Here is a 17,562-nt window from a genome sequence, read left to right as displayed (position 1 = left end):
ACTCACCTTCAAGATTTTGCCTCCAGCATATCAACACTGTAAGAAACTAAAGTCAGCACACAATCCCAGCTGTCATCATCAGCCTAGTACTCTCAATATTTCAGTTTACTTGAAAGTCTTTTTTTATAATTAAGAAAATATATTAATATAGTAAGAGTTCAGAATCTCACTTTCCATTTCAGTCATTCTGAGAACTTGAAGCTAGCACTGAAATTTTTTCTTGTCACACCAGAGAGCCACATTCATATTTAAGATATTTATTGATAATTAAAAATAATAAGATTCCAATTACTCATATAAAAATAATGAATCTGAATAAAACAGCGTCACTGCTAGCGGTGGGGGGTGAGATCCTCCTCCCTGGATGTCACTTACTCCAGTCATCATGGATCTGACAGGGCTGGAAGGATTTTTCCTGAGCACTGGCCAAATCCCACGCGGAAGCCGTTGCCCTGACAGTAACCTAGGGCCAGAAAACAACAGACAGCTTGTTCCGTAAGAACAGCAGGACTTCATGAGGAATAGAAGTGAATAAAGGCATAAAGAGACCAAAACAGAGTGGAAACATTTCAGAAAAACAACGAGGGGTGACAAACAGAACACCTAGAAGAGTTCCAGTAGCCCAGGAATATTTAAAAAAAAAAAAAAAAAAAAAAAAGCACAAAATGTTAAACACAGCAATATGCAAGTTCGGTGAATTGATTAAAGAGCAAACAAGATGTGCAATATTTCTGTTTTCAAACCTGACCTGCAGCATCATCAATCTAACTGGCAAGATGATCCTCTGCCTGGCCCAGCCTTGCAATTAATCAAGTAAAGCTGGATTCTCTTTCTGCAGCGTTAGGGCTGCTCTTGGGATGTCGGGATGCTTACAGCCAGAAAGGTGATCATTAAACCTCCTCAAACAGCAGGACCTACCCTTGCAGAATCCATTTTGCTCGCTAAGATCAAGTGCTTTAGTTCCATGAGAAGCTCAGCATCTGCCTCAAAATATTAATTTCTCCTCTATTACATAAACAGGCAGTGAAGGTCTGCTGACTGCTGCTGAAGCTACCGGCCCGTGACAGCGTCGCTAGCTACAGGACGATTCAATCTCTCCCTGCTCCTGTGTGACGGGAGAGATGACATTAGGACGGAGATGCCGCAGTGCCTCTTGCTGCCACGGGCCAGCTGAGCTGCTCCAGAACAGCATCCATTCACAAAGCTGCAGATGAAGGAGGGGAGGGGACACAGCCAGGGGCTTCTGGCCCATCTGGGAAGACTATTCTGGGAAGAAGCAGCTGAGGAGACCTACTGTAGCTCTCTGCTACGACAGCTGATCAAAGGAAGGACAGAAGTAGCATATACGGTACTTTAAGGACTGATTTCGTAATTAGAGATGGATTTTCCTACAACAATGGAATATCTCATTTTCCCTCCATGTGACAAGAACCAGCTGCCTCCAAGAAGCCAAGAGGGAGCCAAACAGAACAGACCTTAACCCTGTTTCCCACCCTTAGCATGGATCAGCGGGAATCTCCTCCAGGGAAGAGGAGGAGGATGCAGGGCAGCCCAAGTTGCTGCAGCAGGAGGACAGACCCGGCCAGCTCCAACCCACAGTGCAGCTCTCACAACCAGCCTGGAAGGAAGTTTTTCCCAGGACAGCAGTGCCTATAGGTGCTCGTGTAACAGCCTGCCCACAGACACCATCCCAGTATCTGCTGGGATCAGTCGTAAGCAATACTCGAGTAAGACACTTGCTTTAAGGCTCAGCTCAGTTTCTGTTTGTCTCATTAGGCTTCACTGCCAGCTTTCCTTTGAGCACCGGCTTATTATTTCAGTCCAGTTTAGTTATCCCTGCTGTCAACTAGGATTTAGAGCAGTACCAAGCGGCAGCACATTTAACAAAGCAAGCTCTGTGCTGCCAGCAGCACGGGCCTGAGCAGAGTGCCAAGGAGCTACGGAGAGAATTTTGCAGCCAGCTGCAGCGTGCCACCAGCAACCCTTCCCTTGCAGTGCTCCCTCCCTGAGCCATGCTTCTTGGGGAAAATATATTTCTCTCACTTTTTATGTGTTAAGGCTCTGAAATAGCTCCCATAAGGGGAGAGAGAACATGAAGTTGAAATAGGAGACTAGGAATTATGGGTTGGGCGCTTGGCAAGAGCTAATGGTGCTGCCTCGGGAGAGGGTGTGATAGCACTAGCCCTGCCCCAGGGGTGCCACAAGGCGCTGGACCCGCCGTACATCACTAAATAGCAGCGGACCCCCCACCGTCCCAGCAGGCAGCCCCAGCAGCACCTGGCTCTCGCAGATGGCGTGATGCCCTGATCGCTGCAATTACAAACTGTTGCTAGTGTAAAACAGCCCAGCAGAGTGTCTAACACCAGACCGTCCCGCTGGGTCAACCGCACCTTCACCCAGGTTAACGACAGTGCCATCGTGCCGTCTTTAAAGATAAAAGGCATTCACACTCACAATTTCAAGTATTTATCAAATTAACACAGCTTGCTTCGGGCACGGAGAACAGCACGGGTCACGGTCCAGTCCCTCTTGTCCCTCAGGTGGCCACCTTGGGCCAGCAGCTCCCAAACTGCAAGGTGCCCATTGCCAATAAGGATGTCAGCGTGTAACTCCAAAGAGACACTCATAATACCTAACTGTACCCTCATTAGGGCTCCTGGCATAGTTACTGGAGGTACATCTGCAACTGGGAAGGGCGACGTGGCACTCTGAATTGCTGGAGGAGCATCTTTTTGCACTGAATGTATAGGGAACCTATGGAGAGCAGCGTCAGATGCCTTATACATTGCAGCATGAATAGTCACTGGGTGTTTGGGGGGCTGAAGGATGTCAGAGGTATGGGGGATGCCTCTGTTTCATTCATCTGGGGCTCTCTCCAGCGCAGCTCAACCTCCAATTGTCTCGGCATCTTCCTCTGCAGAACTGGCAGCACCTCACAGACCCATGATTTCCAAAGCTATTGCACGGGAGGCACTGGGGCTCTGGCTGCAGCACTACCAAAATTGCTTGTAGAGCCATCACTGGGAGACTGCAATATATCCATATGCTGGGGGGTAGGATGGTTCATCACACAAAATGCTTTCTGAAAAAATGAGAAATTTTAGACTATTTTGGCAAAAATCCTAAGTCCTGGTTGGATTAAGCAGGCACAGCTATGTGAACACATCCTAGCAACACACCATCATGTCCTTCGGGTAGCTGCATATGCATTAGTCGCATTTTCTCTGCCCCAAGTCACATCTGTAAGTGTTTTCTCATCACCTGAGCTGCTTCGTTCTCTGTGCAGCCTATCTCTGATCACAGTGTGATGGATTCGCTCAGAGCCAGGCGTGGCACTGGCTGGGTCTCCTCTGATGATGCACAGCGTCCAACACTATATTCTCTAAAAATTCAGTAGGCGATGTAGCAAAGACATAGACAGACTTGAATCAAAAGTTTGTCATGGCTGATCTTGCCAAATATTTGCCACCTCAAATCCATAAAGTGGTTGATAAGGTGAGAGGAAAGGAAAAAATAGATTTATTTTTGCACTAGTCTTTGGATTAAAAAGAAGTAGGAGTGGGATTTAGATCACAAAACACCATGGTGGATTTTAATTCATAAAATCCTTAATTTATCAAGATGAAAATCAAAACCATGACCCAGCATGAAACAGGTCTCTACCATAGCCCTTTTCAGCAGCAAGCTGGTCAGCTGTTCTGGTAGGCTTCCTGCTGTTTTCCACATATTTGATTTGCAGCACACTTCACTGAATATGCCTATGTTACAAATGAAATATTATTTGCAAAATAACTTTTTCCAGCATTTGTCAAGCTCTGCTCCACATGCAAATGTGGACTGTGGCGGCAACAATACATCAACTGCTTCTAGTCTCAGGATATTTTCGCCTTTAAAGGCAAACCTACCTCCATCGCCCCCTTAGCACTCACACACAGGCACAGCATGATCATGAAGTACTTAGCAAAGCAAATAACCTAATCCAAAAAGCACTTTTTGCAGGGAAATTTCTATCCACCTGTTTTGCCTCCTGTGACAGGTGGGATGGAAACAACTGTGCCTGCATGGCAGGTGTGCACAGAACAGCCCATCTCCCTGCCAGGGGCTTGCGCTACCGGGATCAATCGATGGAAACGTGTCCTTGGTGCAGTGTAAGAGCGTTTGTTTGGCCATTACCTGTCAAAATGATTTCATCTCCATCCTGCAGGAATTTACGAGATTGTCCACTGCCAAGAGGGATTTCTTTCGTTCCATTCCAGGACAGTTCCAGCATGGAGCCAAAGCTCTCCGGCTCCTGCAGCAAGAGTTCACCAACAAATAAACAACTTTTTAGTATCGGTCCTGCTGTTAAGCTACTTGCTGCTGGAAGCGGGCACACAAGTACATTAGCGCTATAGAAAAGAGTTTGGCTGTTGATTTAATTCATTGATATGTTGGCTTGTTTTCCTGCCGTTGCATTTTAATTGCTTGCTCGCTATAAGCAGTCATGCTTACCGCCATTATCTGGTGTGTTTAACACAGTGCTGCACCCTGTAAAAGTAGTTTGGGTCTGCTACAGCAAGAACTGAACCAAATCAAGGGCACTTCTACAAATCCAGTGCTTCTGTGTAGTCACGTTTCAGATTTGTATTTATGTTTTGTACTTTGGAAGAGCAAAGCTGGTGAACGTGTGTAAGTCTTTAATGTCAATCTGCAGTAACAATAGTCTGAAGGAAAGAAAAAGGACTCCAGAAATGTTTAAAATGGAAATACAGGTATCCCACCTTGGAAACAACTTACTGAGGCTGTCTTGCAGACAGCACGAACAGGATGTATAATTGATGTTTCAGAAGGTGCAAATTACCTATATATTGCAGCAGCTGCCCATATGGCAGTTCAAGGGGAAGAGTAGCTTGTTTGGAGCTAACTTCACATGTAGTACTAGCGAAACTAAAAGTTATACACTGGCACCTTTTACATTCTTCTCAGAAATAAAGAAGCTGCATTTCAGAGAGTGCAAACAGGCCATATGGGTGTGTTGTGTACAGAAATTAATTTGCATCCACAGTAAAGTAGTTCTTAGGGAAAGGAGTGCAGGACAGATTAAAAAACAATAACAGAAACCCCACCACTACTCAGTGTGATTTTGGGGCTGCCAAAGCAGCAGCCCAAAGTGCCTAGGAAAGACCGGCAGTCGTTTTCATGGCTGCTCAAATCAAACAGGGCTTAGACCCAAGGCCCTGCTCAGTCGGTTTTGGCTTGCTGACCAGTTCTCAGTGACCGTCATTATCGAAACACTTACGGGTCCACTGATGGTGCCGGAGGCCAGGAGATCTCCAGGTCTGAGGTTGCACCCATTGATTGAATGATGAGCCAGCTGCTGTTTCATGGTCCAGTACATGTGCTGGAGGAAGGAGGAGGAGGACACTAAAGCAATGAAGGACAAACATCTCTGGCATGCCACTAGGCTATGCAGAACGTATTGCATTTGCAAGATGTTGCTGGTAAGACTGTCCCTAAAGAAAAGTTTCCTTATATAATCAGAAACCTTCAGCAACCTAAAAGCAATCTCCGAGTTGCTTAGTGCTGCATGCTCAGTAGTTACTGTGTCCTGGCCTGTTACTTTCTAAATGATGACCAGGAGTTGCTATGTGCATATAAAACATACTTTAACATACAATTTAGTCCCTTAAAATTGCTCTTCTTTCAGCTGGATGTCATTCTTCCTCTTCTTCCTCTTTAAGGCCAGTACTGTTGACTCAGGATCCATGATTAAGTCCAATATTTTAATGGCTTTATAGAAAAAGTCTCCTTATTACTGATTTGCTGACTGCTGATTTACTGATTAAGGTAATTACTATGCAAAGAACCAAATGTGAATATAAAGTTGGTTGAGAAATCCTGCAGCTGATACATATACCTCTTGCCTCCAAGCAGCTGGTAGTGGCCGAGCCACCGCGCTGCCCGCAGGGGGGCTGGGGCAGAACTGGGCTAGGGGCATCGTTGCAGCACCGAATTGCGTCTAAATCAGCAGCTGCAGCTGTGAGGCTGTATTACACCTCAGAGTGGCAGGAGGTGATTCCCTTTGCTGCGAGTGAAGCATCCCTGCCAAATGAGCACACAGCTGACGATGCTCTGAGCACCCCAAACTGAACAGCAGCAAGAGCTTCCCCCCTCATCAGTGCCCAAGCATTGGGGTGCTTCCCTCTCGGGGGGGGGGCGAACTCTCACCACCCTCCGCTCTCTTCCCTCTGTGTCCGTCTGTCCCCACCCCATACACATGTCTGATCTTCAGCTGATGCAAAAACCAGTGTTTGAAATTGCCTAAGGATGGAGCTGATGGCATCAGCAAGATTTCAAAGAAATTAAAGACACTGGAGCCTTACCTTGAAATTGGATCTGCATATAGTAGTTGGCATGCTCATTCCTTCTCCTGCAGAAAACAGAAAATAAGAAACGGGGAAGTAATTTGTTTGTGTTGGATGAATGATGTCTTTTGATTTTACAGATGGATGGAGATTTCTTATATCATTGTAGGCCCTAGCAAGAAACAGGTAATAACATTTTCTATTGCTACAAAGGCCAGCATTTCATAGAAAACCAGCGTGTGGGTGGCACCGGGGTAGAATCAAGCTGCCAGTGTCCTACTCTCTGCTCTACTACAGGAGCAGCACCTGGGTCCACCGGTCAGCAGGGCCATGAGCTGGGGGTCTGGGCCAGGTTAACACCTGAATCTCACATACAACTGCTCTCCCCATGCCCTGTGTACCCCTGCCCATGCCCTACATACCCCTGCCCATGCAGGCAGCCCACACATGGACCCGCCTCACTGTAAACTGGTCACCTGGGCGGCATTCCCTCCTTGACGCGTTGCTGCCCGGCCAACCAGGAGCATGAAAAGCTTTGCCTCTTCTTCTGACAGAGGCAATCTGGGCAAAAATGCAAAAGGAGGACTGCAGAGCCAAGAGCAAATCGTCTGAAATACAGGGTGGTTCTGCATTCCTGAGTTGGCAACTTCAGCTTTATAACCCACTCAGCATTGCCGTACCTTTAATAGCAACGAAGAGCTTGATGTCGAAAGTGTAGGGTTCCTTATCCTGAAGGTAGGGCAGTGGCTTGGGATCCTAAAAGCATATAAATGGCACCACAGTCTAAACAAACAGAAAGGGAAAATTCCACAAGCCACCGCAGTGCCTTTTTGTTTAACCAGCCTGCGCTGCACACCCCATTTACCTCACCCTTGTTACTGCTCAGATTATTGCTTTGCTTAGTCTCATGCAAACACTTTTAAAGATCTTTCTGAACAGATGTGATATCCATATAATGTGATTCCTTTTTCTGTGCATGGGCTCCGAAGCCCTCTCCACCATTGTGGCATGGATGTTAACCCACAACACAGTGCTTGCATGCCTTTGCTCTGTGCCTGCACTGGGAAGATTGGGAGTTCTCTGCAAGACTGCTTATTATCTTTTTCAATTTTAGCTAAACATCTACATAATGCAGACAACTGGAAATGCTTGAACCAAGTGTTTTGGCTTGAGCGTACTCTCTCTGCGCTGCTTGCTGGATGCTACGTGCTACCAAACGCTAACAAGAAGCTCTCTGATCAGTTTATTTTCCAGGTGTTTTAAAGGGGATGATTTTTCCACCCTGCTCAAGCAGGCAAGGTGACAGCTCAAGGCGTCATGTGCCAGCACCAGTGACATCAATGAGCATTTGAACTCAGAGGGCCCAGGGTGCCTCCGTATGTTTGGAAGCAGGATCACACTTGTAACCACTATGAAGAAAGGGCTTTGCATTGACACAGCTCAGCAATTTTTACTGATGGGACCTACCAGTTCTGCTGAGATTTTTCTAGCACTGCTTTTCCTTTATTTCAACCCTTTCTTTTGCTCACCTGTACAGGGTTTGGCAACACAAATGGCATGAGAGCTTCCATGGTGACAACCCAAGGAGAGATGGTTGTGCCAAAGCTCTTGCTCAGGAATGGACCCAGAGGAACATATTCCCATTTCTGGATGTCACGGGCTGGGAAGGGAAAATGCAAAGCAATGCTGTTAAACATATCCTAGGAGTTGCACGGCCATCACACCTATGAAAGAGTAACACAGATTTGAAATGTTATCACCACCCTTTTCTAGCTATTGTGCCCAAATCCTGATTTAAATCCATCCCTTTCAGAGCCTCAGACCAATTTTCTTAGACCAGCTAGATTAGGAAGAAAAGTCAGCAATAATTAAAATAAGTCAGGCCATCCCCATAAAACCAGTATTTCTATCCCCAGTTTAGGTGATGCTTTTACACAAGTTAATGGCCCATGTCAGTTGTAGGGACAATTTCAGCCAGTTAAATCTATGCAGAGACTGAGGGATTTGTGATGGCCGAATACTTTTTCTACCCCGACCCGACACTGAAATCAATCCTCTGTTGGAATCACCATCCTTAGTGCTGCTCCATCCCTACCCCCAAGAAACCAGACTGATATTAGCTCTTTCATAAGTAAATAAATCTTCATTAGGCAGCAATTTCTGGTTCTACTGATTGATCGAAGATGGATTGAGATAAAGCCTGAGAAATGCAGACAGCATTTCATTTTCATTCCTTTAAACTGTACCCAGTGGTTTCAATGATCACTGTTCTACTACTAAAACACATAATTCTTCCCTGTCTAAGGTTTCCCGTGACACTGTAACCCCCTCTCCAGGCAGACTGCTGCAGCATCCTTTACCGCTCCAGTCATTCATAAGGACCATCCCAAAGATGTGCTCCTGGGCTCTGCTGATAGGAATTGGCTCCCCATACTTGTTTCCAGGACCGACAAAGAACGCCTGAAATTGAAAAGCAAAATGTTGATTAAGGAAGCTTTTGAAGTTAAAAACCTTTACTTTGCAGAGGGTTACATGCACAAGCAAGAGAGGCTGGACCAGATGGGATTTTGCATATTTTTACACACACAGTCAGACAAAACCTATGGCCTGCTCCCTCTTTCTTTCCCTCCGTCAAGCTGATGGGCTTGAAATACTTAAGAGCACAGCGTTGCTAAGAGGCAGTCATTAAACAAGAGCCTGATGTTGTCAAAATGCAGGAGCAAAACTGGTCCCTCCTAATTACACTCCGGATGCGGAACAGATTTGCTGACTGAAGTGACTGCTGCAGACAGTGAACAGGACAGAGCTGGAAGTCATCCGAGGGGATGCTGAACGCGGCTGGAGCCTGTCATGACAGCAGGGAAGGGGAGGCAGGTGGAGAAATGTGCCCACGAAGTAAAAGAGGTCGTGAACTGGGTGCCTGCGCTTGCTCCCTTAGAAAACACACAGCCTGAGCACGCAGCAGAGAATCCCACAGGGAATCTCAGTTGTCCCTTTCTGCCAACAGTATGGAAGTTTTTTTCTTCCAAAGCCTTCATCAGACTAAATCTGCTCTCACAGCAGACCCAGGCTGCCAAGCAGACGTATGGCAGCACTTTGCGTATCCCTCTCTGTGGGGCTGCCTCCCACTTCACAGCGCTGGTCTGCAAAGCACGCAGCATTCAATTAGGCTGCCACGTCATTTGTAGTACCTTTCCCCTTACTGTTAGACTTCTTCCACTTTTTTTTTTTTTTTAAGGGGAGATACGGGGAATAAACCATATAAAAATGATATAAATCATAATGAAGAATCCTATAAAACTCTCCCTTCTGGGCCACACTAAGCCACAAGATGAGGCACCTTCCAAGGATGTTTTGTTACAACACCCACAGCACAGGTTTCATCTTCCCAGCCAGAAGGCTGAGCAGTTTGAATTGCACTCCCAAGAACTCACGGCTTCCTCTCTCTAGACGCAAGGCACAGACAACTTGTATGTTTAAAATCCCCAGCAACCACTAAAAGGTCGTGGCTGCAGTGCAGAGGTAACTGCTAACCAGATAACAGGCTGTGGTGTCCGATAAAAAGAATGATGCCTGCTTGCTTCACGGTGCTGCACCAGCACTCAGATTTGGCCAGACGAGCTGTTTCCAGCCTGAAAGCTGTATTAGCAAACCCCTTGGTGAGCAGATGCACCCTGCAACTCCTCAGAAGGGCAGGCTGCCTCCGTGGAAATCTTTATTGCCTGCTGCACAGACTCCTCAGAGAATGGGCCTGATGAGACGTTCACGCCAGAAGAAGCTAAACCTCCCTTATCTTCCCTGTTCCTATTTTAACATTTGTCAAGTAGTAAGGGTAAAAAGCTCCATCTTACCATTTCTAACTCGATATCCAGACACTTACAAGCACCAAACACTGGAGGTTTATCTGTGGATAGAAGAAGGAGTACTTTATGACAGGGAGGCAGGTAGAGAAATGAAAGGTACAGCCAGAAGAAAGAGAGCAGCTGATGCTCCCTGGCATGCAAACACAAGATGGACTTAACTCAGGGCTTCCTCTTGTCCTGACCCCAGGCTGGGCTTTAGACAAGACATCCCAGACCTTTCCTCTCCACTACTCTATGGCAAAACCAAAAAAAGGAAAAAAGAAGCCACATTAAAAGCCTACCATGGACTCACCATTGTTGGGTCTCATTTGCCCCACGGGTCTCCGGATGGGTGTCCCTGACACCACAACAGACGATGCCCGGCCATGATAACCAACAGGTAAGTGCAACCTTGTGAAAAAGCATCACAGAGTATGGGTTAGCTGTGTAACCAGCACCATCCAGAGCCGCTTTCTGGGGTGGAAGCGCCACAGGGGTGTGAGGTATGAGGAGAGAACTCTGCATAGATGGTCATGGACATTGGCACTTTACTTGCTTTGGTATACAGACATAAGCAAACTATAATTCAAAGCCATGTATCAGTCTTAATGCTTCTGTGCCACTGCTCCACTTAATTCCTTGGAGCTCTAACCCTGCTTGCTTGCCACTCAGCAAAACCTGCTTTCTTAGGTAAATCTGTCTTCGAACCCGAGGGCTGCACTGCGATCGGTGCGGCTGCTGCAACGAGATGCAGTGCGGACTGGGCTGAGGCTGGCGACACGTGGTTTTCAGTTCTGCTATCGGACTCTTGGCAGTACAGGTTCTTCTCTGCCGCTATGAACTGAAATCCGCGTTTTGTTGAAAGAATACTCAGGTCTTTAAAAAAAAGTATATAAAAGTACAGATAAGCGTGCAAAACAGTGCTGCACAGAGAAAAACCTGGACTACCCACCAGTTAGGCATCAAAGCGTTCTCCTTCCCCCTGAACATGATCCCAATGTTCGTGGCGTGTTGGCGCGAGGAATAGAAGTCAGTGTAATCTCCTGCATGAAAAGAAACCCGTAACACGGGGATGAATGGCAGGAAAGTCCCTGGTGTGCCGGGGCCGAAGCACACGGCGCGCCGCCGGCAGCGGGACAGGCAGAGAGCCGGGGCGCTGCGCAGAGGCATGTAGCAACATTTAACATTATTAGCACAGGGATGCAATTAATAGGATAAAAGTGGCGCTTAGCAGCTCGCCTACAAGCGGTGCGTGCGAGCCCGGCCGCCTGCGGGCGGGGGCGGGGGGAGCGCAGGCAGCGCCGCAGCCCGCCCCGTCGGGGCACCGGCCGTACCGAGGGCATCTGCTGCCCTCTGCCGCCGCCAGCGCGCACAGCCGGGACCGCGCGGCCGGGGGGGGGACACGGCACCGGGGGGGGACACACGGCACCGGGGGGGGACACACGGCACCGGGGGGGGACACACGGCACCGGGGGGGGGGCGCATCCAGCCCGGCGCGTTGCTCTGCGGGCTGGGTAAGCCCCCTGGCATCCCCGAAGGCACAAGGCAGCGCCTGCTCCCGGGCAGGGCTCTGCTCCCAGCGCTCCCAGTGCTAGCAGCCAGCAGGTTTTTGGCAAGGTATATTCACCCCTGAAGCTATTTTTGGGAAGGCAGCGCATCCACCGAAACTCCTCGTGGCTCCTTTGGGCCAAGCTAACCTTGTCCCAAAGCCAAAAGCCCAGCGGGAACAGGGTTCGGCTGGGAAACGAGCAAGGTGACATCCCTGCTCCTGTGGCGGACACATCCCTCGAGTGATTTTGATCAAGTTGGTTTGGGGCCAAATATAAACTTCTGTTAAAACCAGGAAAATGTTCATATATCTATATGGATGCACCTACTCCAAAGCAGTTATCTCCAGTCCACAGCCTCATGGGAGCAGAGGTAAGATTTGGGATGCAGAATAGTAGTCTGGGAGTGGAGACTCATGGTTGTTCATGAGGCTGTGCCAGAGTATCTGCCTTGCAAAACTTTGGAAGATCCGAATTATTTTCTGATGGCAAATGGGGAAAACGTTGGCAACTGAACAAATGTATCTTCCCTGGCTCCAGTCACAAAGGGCTTTGGTGACACCAATCTGATGACAAGAGTTACATGGCACCCAACAGCCCCGATTTAGTGAACATTGCATCCAGGAATTTTCTGGCTGCTATTGAGCTTCCCCAGTCCTTTTTTTTTTTTTTCTTTTTTTTCTCCCTCTTGTGCCACAGAGAGCACCTACCTTTCATTAGGTACAATAATCTACTTCTGGCTCCTGCAAAACCCATTCCCTGTCACAGCTATGATCTGTCTGTCTGAACAAGCTGGAAATGAAGCAGCATCTCCAGGCAGGAGCGAAGGGCTGAGCAGCCCTGGGCTGCAGGGGACTCACCGATGTGGGCTGGCAGGTGCATCGTCGCAGAAGCTTGAGGTACAAATGCTCTGAAATGAAAAATGATGACTTCAGCTCTCAGAAAAGTTGCAGCTCTCACCGTTTAGAAGCATGTCAGAGGCTGGCACTCTCTCCTAGGTCATTCCTTAATTTATTTTTCAAAGCTTTGCAGAAAAAAAAAAAAAAAAAAAAAAAAGCCAACCTTGCAGAAAAACTAAGACAACTGCACAAGCTGCTGGTGCTGGGGTGGGTATGGCAGAAAGGAGCATCCATCGGGGTGTGAGCAGGGGGAAAGCGCACTTGGGGCAACCCAGCTGGTTCCCCAAGGGGCACAGAGAAACACCCTGGGCCGTGCACACAGCCGAGCGGGTCCCTGCTGCGTGGGGAGGATGATTTTCTGGGATGTGGCTCCCAGGGTGCCCAATTTGAACTGCTGGGCCTGCTCAGGGAAACTCCCTGCATCAAGCAGCGGTTCAGCCCCTCTCCTGCAGGCGTGCGCTTCAATCACCCTAGCAAGACACGGAGGGATGGCTCCTGCTTGCGCCAGGGCAGGCGCTTGCAGCATTTGAAGCATCACCCCGGACCGAGGTGAAGGTGTGTGATTAATGGCCACATGTGTTTTCCATCAGCACAGCAGGGAGCGGAGCAGGGCCCTCCCCCCCCCGCTCCAACACCACTGTGCTGCCCCGTACCCAAAGCCAAACAGCCACGACAGATCCATTTTAGCAGAGTCAGGCGGTTTCTGAGGAGCAACCAGAGGGGTGTCCCCACACCGGAAGATGCTCCAGGTGTGACAGGCAGGTCTGTGCTGGGGAAGGCGGGGGCGGGGGAGTGGGGACCCTTGCAGCCCCATTGCCGGCCATGGCAGAGGGGCTGTGCTCAGCGCAGCCTGGCCCCACGCCTGCCCCGGCACCCCCAGGGCAGCCCGCTCCTGTGCCCAGGCGGAGCGTGACCCCGCACCCGTGGGCAGCCGAAGGGTTCACCAGAGATCTAATTGCAAGAGGGAAGCTCTTGAGCACACTCAGACCCCATTTCACTCCCACGTAGGTGGCAGGCGGCCACATTCAGACCTCCGATTTGGGTGCCTTGGATCGCCAAGTGATGGGGCGATGCAGGGCACAGCAGAAAGGTCACCGCACCCCGCAGCAGCTGCACTCCCCCACCTGCTCCGCAGCTCCACATTGTCCCTCAGGGCCGGCTCGCCGGCTGACAGCAGCTTCTGGAGAACAGCCCTCGCCTCCGTCCACGCCGCCCGGCCCAGCCCCATGAAGGCGTTCAGGGTAGGCTGACAGGTGACACAGAGAGAGGGGGGGGGGCAGGTAAAAGGCCACGTTTTGCGCAACCCTCACACACATGGAGGATGCCCTGCGCTTTGAGCCAGGGGCTGAACGGCTGTGGGCCGGGGCTACGCAGCAGCGCAGTGCCCAGGTTGCCCATCCTGGGCTCACAGCCACTGCGCTCCCATCCGCCCACCGCCAGCCTCTGAAGCGGGACCTGCTGTGTGTTGGCATCACACCCATCCCCACATGCTGCTTCAGGCCTTAGCAGCTTTGATATCTCAACTAGCTGTAACCAGAGGTCATTTGTATTTATCTTTCCCCTTAACACAACCTCCCCATCACTAAAATCCCATCCAATCCCTTGCCATGGAGCGCTGAAGGTACAAGCAGGATTGAAGTGAAGTTTAGGCTTCGTGTCAGCCCTCTGCATTGCCAAAGTCTGATGAAACTTTCAGCAAAAATGTCCTTTGGACCCCTGGTGCCTCTGCTCTCCTTGCTATCACAGGTGCAATGAGTTTTCTCTGTAAGCAGAGCCTGCCTGATGACACATTTCCAGTTCATGTCCATTATCTCACCACGAGTTGCTACAATCCCATATGTAATATTTCTAAAATGTGTGTGGAAATCAGAACAAGAGACTAATAAATACCTGGTCAAAGACATGCTGATGCTTGGCAAGAGCCGGTCCATTGAATAGATGTTTAATGACGCTGAGATCCAAAATCTGGTCTCCAATTGCTACCCCGAGCCTGTGCCTAGGCTGCAAAGCCAGAGGAGAGGGGGAAGAGAAGAAGAGTTTATGCTTTGTACCCACAAATCTTCCAAAGAGGGCATGGGGGAAGGCAGCAGCTATGGAGAGTTTAATCCATCAGGGACAAGGGTCTGATATCACAGCAATGGACCATTTTAATTGAAAAAAAGAAAATTGAAAAAACCACATTTTAATTGCCCATTAAAAGCTAGTTGATGACTAGCTCCCATTCCCCCAGAAGTATCTGCCCACCCCTTGTTAAGGACAAGCACTGCACAATAAGCCAACACGTGAAACACGCTGTGAAGCACGATGCTTCCCACTTCGTGTAATTCAAATAATGCTATCCCTCCTCCTACAGGCGGGGAACTGAAGCATAGACACGTTATGGGCAGGATTGATCTAATTGTAACCAGAGAGAGAAGTAGGCGTTTCTACACCACTGCTCCTCCCCAGAAGACCAAGGGCGCTCTGGGCTCCAGCGAGGATAGCGGGAACGCAGCGCGCCTTGCTCAGCCACATTATTTCTGGACCCCCTCGAACGAGGCTGCCCCGCGTAACCCATCCTCACACCGTGCAAACCCTCGCCGAGATCCTCGCTTGGGGAACAGCTTTCCACACGCACGGTGCATTGCAGCTGCGTTCACCGACAGATGCAACCCACGACACAAAGACCCCGTTCATCCACAGCAGCTCTGGCAGGGCTGCGCCAAGCGCGCGCGGAGCCGGCGGCGACGGCGGGGGAGCAGCACAGTCGACCCCACCACAGCTGTATGAGGGTTCTAAAAATGCTGCGGCGTTCAAAGACAAATTTCAATTATTTGTGTCTTTAGGCACATAAAGACAAACTAGTTAGTCATCATGAAAACTAGCTTACCGAAAGGGAATAGCCATCTATGAAAATCCATGCTATTAAAACTATTTTTTAACCTTTAATTTCTAAACAAGATTCCAAATACGATAGTAAGTATTTATTCAGCAAACATTCCTGCAGAAAAAACTACAGGTCATGGCAGGTTAATTTGTAACCGGGGTAGTCAGGAATGACACCAACTGCTTTAGCTTGAAATCATTAAAATACTGGGCTACTTTTAGAACATTATTTTCCTAAATAATTTCCACAAGTTCCTGCCTGTCTTTTCATAGGATTTGAGTGAAGATGCTTTCATCAGAGAACAGTTACTGGAGAAGGTAGAAAAATAATCCAAACTTGCTAGATAACACACACACACACCTAGGAAGAGATTAAACGAACCATCTCGGTTTTATCTTTGGAAAATACCACATCAGAAAACACAATCTTCCGGTTTAAATTCTATTTTTTTAAGCCTGCATGGATAAGCTGAGACAGCAGAAACCTACAGATAATGGTGAAGTTTCTGTGAGCAGTGATAAATAAATCCTCCGCTTTTTCCTTCCGTGATGCAGCTCTTGACTCCTGGAGGTCACATCTCCAGGGCTCCATCCCATCAGGCACCCGGAGGCGTGAGGTTCAGCCTAGCTGGGCTCAGTTCGTATGAAAATGGGAGTTGGGAGCTACCTCCTTGGAAGGATGGTTGAACCGTGTTTTCTTATTTGACCATAAAATATAAGGCCTGAAGCTGGCTCCGCCTGTAGCCTTTGGGCACAGCTTTAAACGTAACACACTTTTACGTGTTTAATGTATGGTTGCATAAACATACGCCCAATAAAACACAACAGGTCTGCTTCAGATCTGAAACATGCACTTGGTGCCCTGGTTTAGCACTTTTCCAGCCACCAAACTCACCAAGAGCAGCTCTGAACAGACCAGGAGACAATACTCGCTCAAACACAATGGTTTCTATTCAGGCTTCGCTATCGCCTTCCGCCAGCTGATGCTGTTCAAGAGGGACTGGGTGCTACGGAATTAACGGTAGATTAAAATGCGGCTTCTTTAAGGGTGACGGTGTGATTACACTTAGTCACAACGAAAATGAGGAATTGAGTTAAAAAATAAAAAAGCCAGTGCAAACTGCGCTGAGCCTCTTAGTGTAAGGACCAAACGCAGATTTAGTGATTTCACAAAACCAGTCACACGCACACAAACCACGGCATGCATTAGCCAAAGTACTTCTCGTCAGCATTAACTTTTCTTTTTTTTTGTGCAATTTTAAAGAAGCTGTCATCAAATCAACCACATCAAGAAAAAAATAGACAATGCGGCAGCTACAGCTTTGCTGTCGAATCAGGAAGCCCATGCAAGTGTCCCAGGCTGGGAAGGTTTCCTTTATCCCAGGCTGCTGGGAATTTCTGCACTTGTTCATAGCCTCAGAAGAATGACAACACCCCAAGGACAAAGTCTGCTGTTACTCACCTGCTCCTTAGTGGAAAAAACCCCGTAGGGGAGATTTTGGAGAGGAAAATCTGAGTCCTTGTCTACCTGGATGAAAGACATGCTAAACACGGAGCAGTCCCTCTTACGGAGCAAAGCCCTCAACTCGCGGGCTGCTAGGTGCCTTCCTAGCAGGAGGAAAATCCTCTCCAGATGTTGTAACCGAGAGCACAGAAGCACCAAATCCCACCCTCTGTCCTCAGCCCCAAACCAATCGCTGCTCCGTCCCCATCCCACCCCTCTGCCTGCTCCCCCTGACAGCAGTTAATCAGTGCCAGAGGTTTGTGAGTCAGCAGCTGTTTGCTGTGCCAGCAAGGCAGGGACCTGTGGAGAAACGGGCTCTGCCAGCTCCAGCTTCCAACAGGTGCATTACGGCGGGTGGGGGATCTCAGCAGGCAGCTCTACAACCAGGTGTAACTCCACTCACTTACCTTCTGAGGGTCATTTACATGCCGGAGCAAGAGAGAAATGATTATGCCCACACCAAGCGGTTCTTCCACCAGGCGCTCTGCAGCTCTTGGGAAGTTGCACACCCCACACCTGAAAATGCACCTTGTGTGCTTTTTAGTTTTGTACTGCTGCACC

The 17,562-nt window shown here is 48.8% G+C and overlaps 1 protein-coding gene across 1 annotated transcript; it reads right to left on the bottom strand.

Moving 5' to 3' along the window:
* Positions 1-241: 241 nt before the first annotated feature.
* FAH (fumarylacetoacetate hydrolase) lies at positions 242-17,136 on the bottom strand. Its single transcript, XM_037394555.1, has 14 exons — positions 16,960-17,136; positions 14,523-14,633; positions 13,757-13,878; positions 12,594-12,643; positions 11,139-11,229; positions 10,500-10,597; positions 10,196-10,248; positions 8,705-8,804; positions 7,874-8,004; positions 7,025-7,100; positions 6,363-6,409; positions 5,279-5,380; positions 4,174-4,291; positions 242-463 (listed from the first exon to the last, which is right to left on the bottom strand). The coding sequence occupies exons 1-14, from the start codon at positions 17,038-17,040 to the stop codon at positions 384-386; spliced, it is 1,260 nt and encodes a 419-aa protein (XP_037250452.1). The 5' UTR covers positions 17,041-17,136; the 3' UTR covers positions 242-383.
* Positions 17,137-17,562: the final 426 nt, after the last annotated feature.

This window comes from Falco rusticolus, chromosome 7, assembly GCF_015220075.1.
Source record: "Falco rusticolus isolate bFalRus1 chromosome 7, bFalRus1.pri, whole genome shotgun sequence".
Lineage (NCBI taxonomy): Eukaryota > Metazoa > Chordata > Aves > Falconiformes > Falconidae > Falco > Falco rusticolus.
Note: the sequence above shows the minus strand (reverse complement) of the source record. Positions and strands in the feature narration are given on the sequence as shown.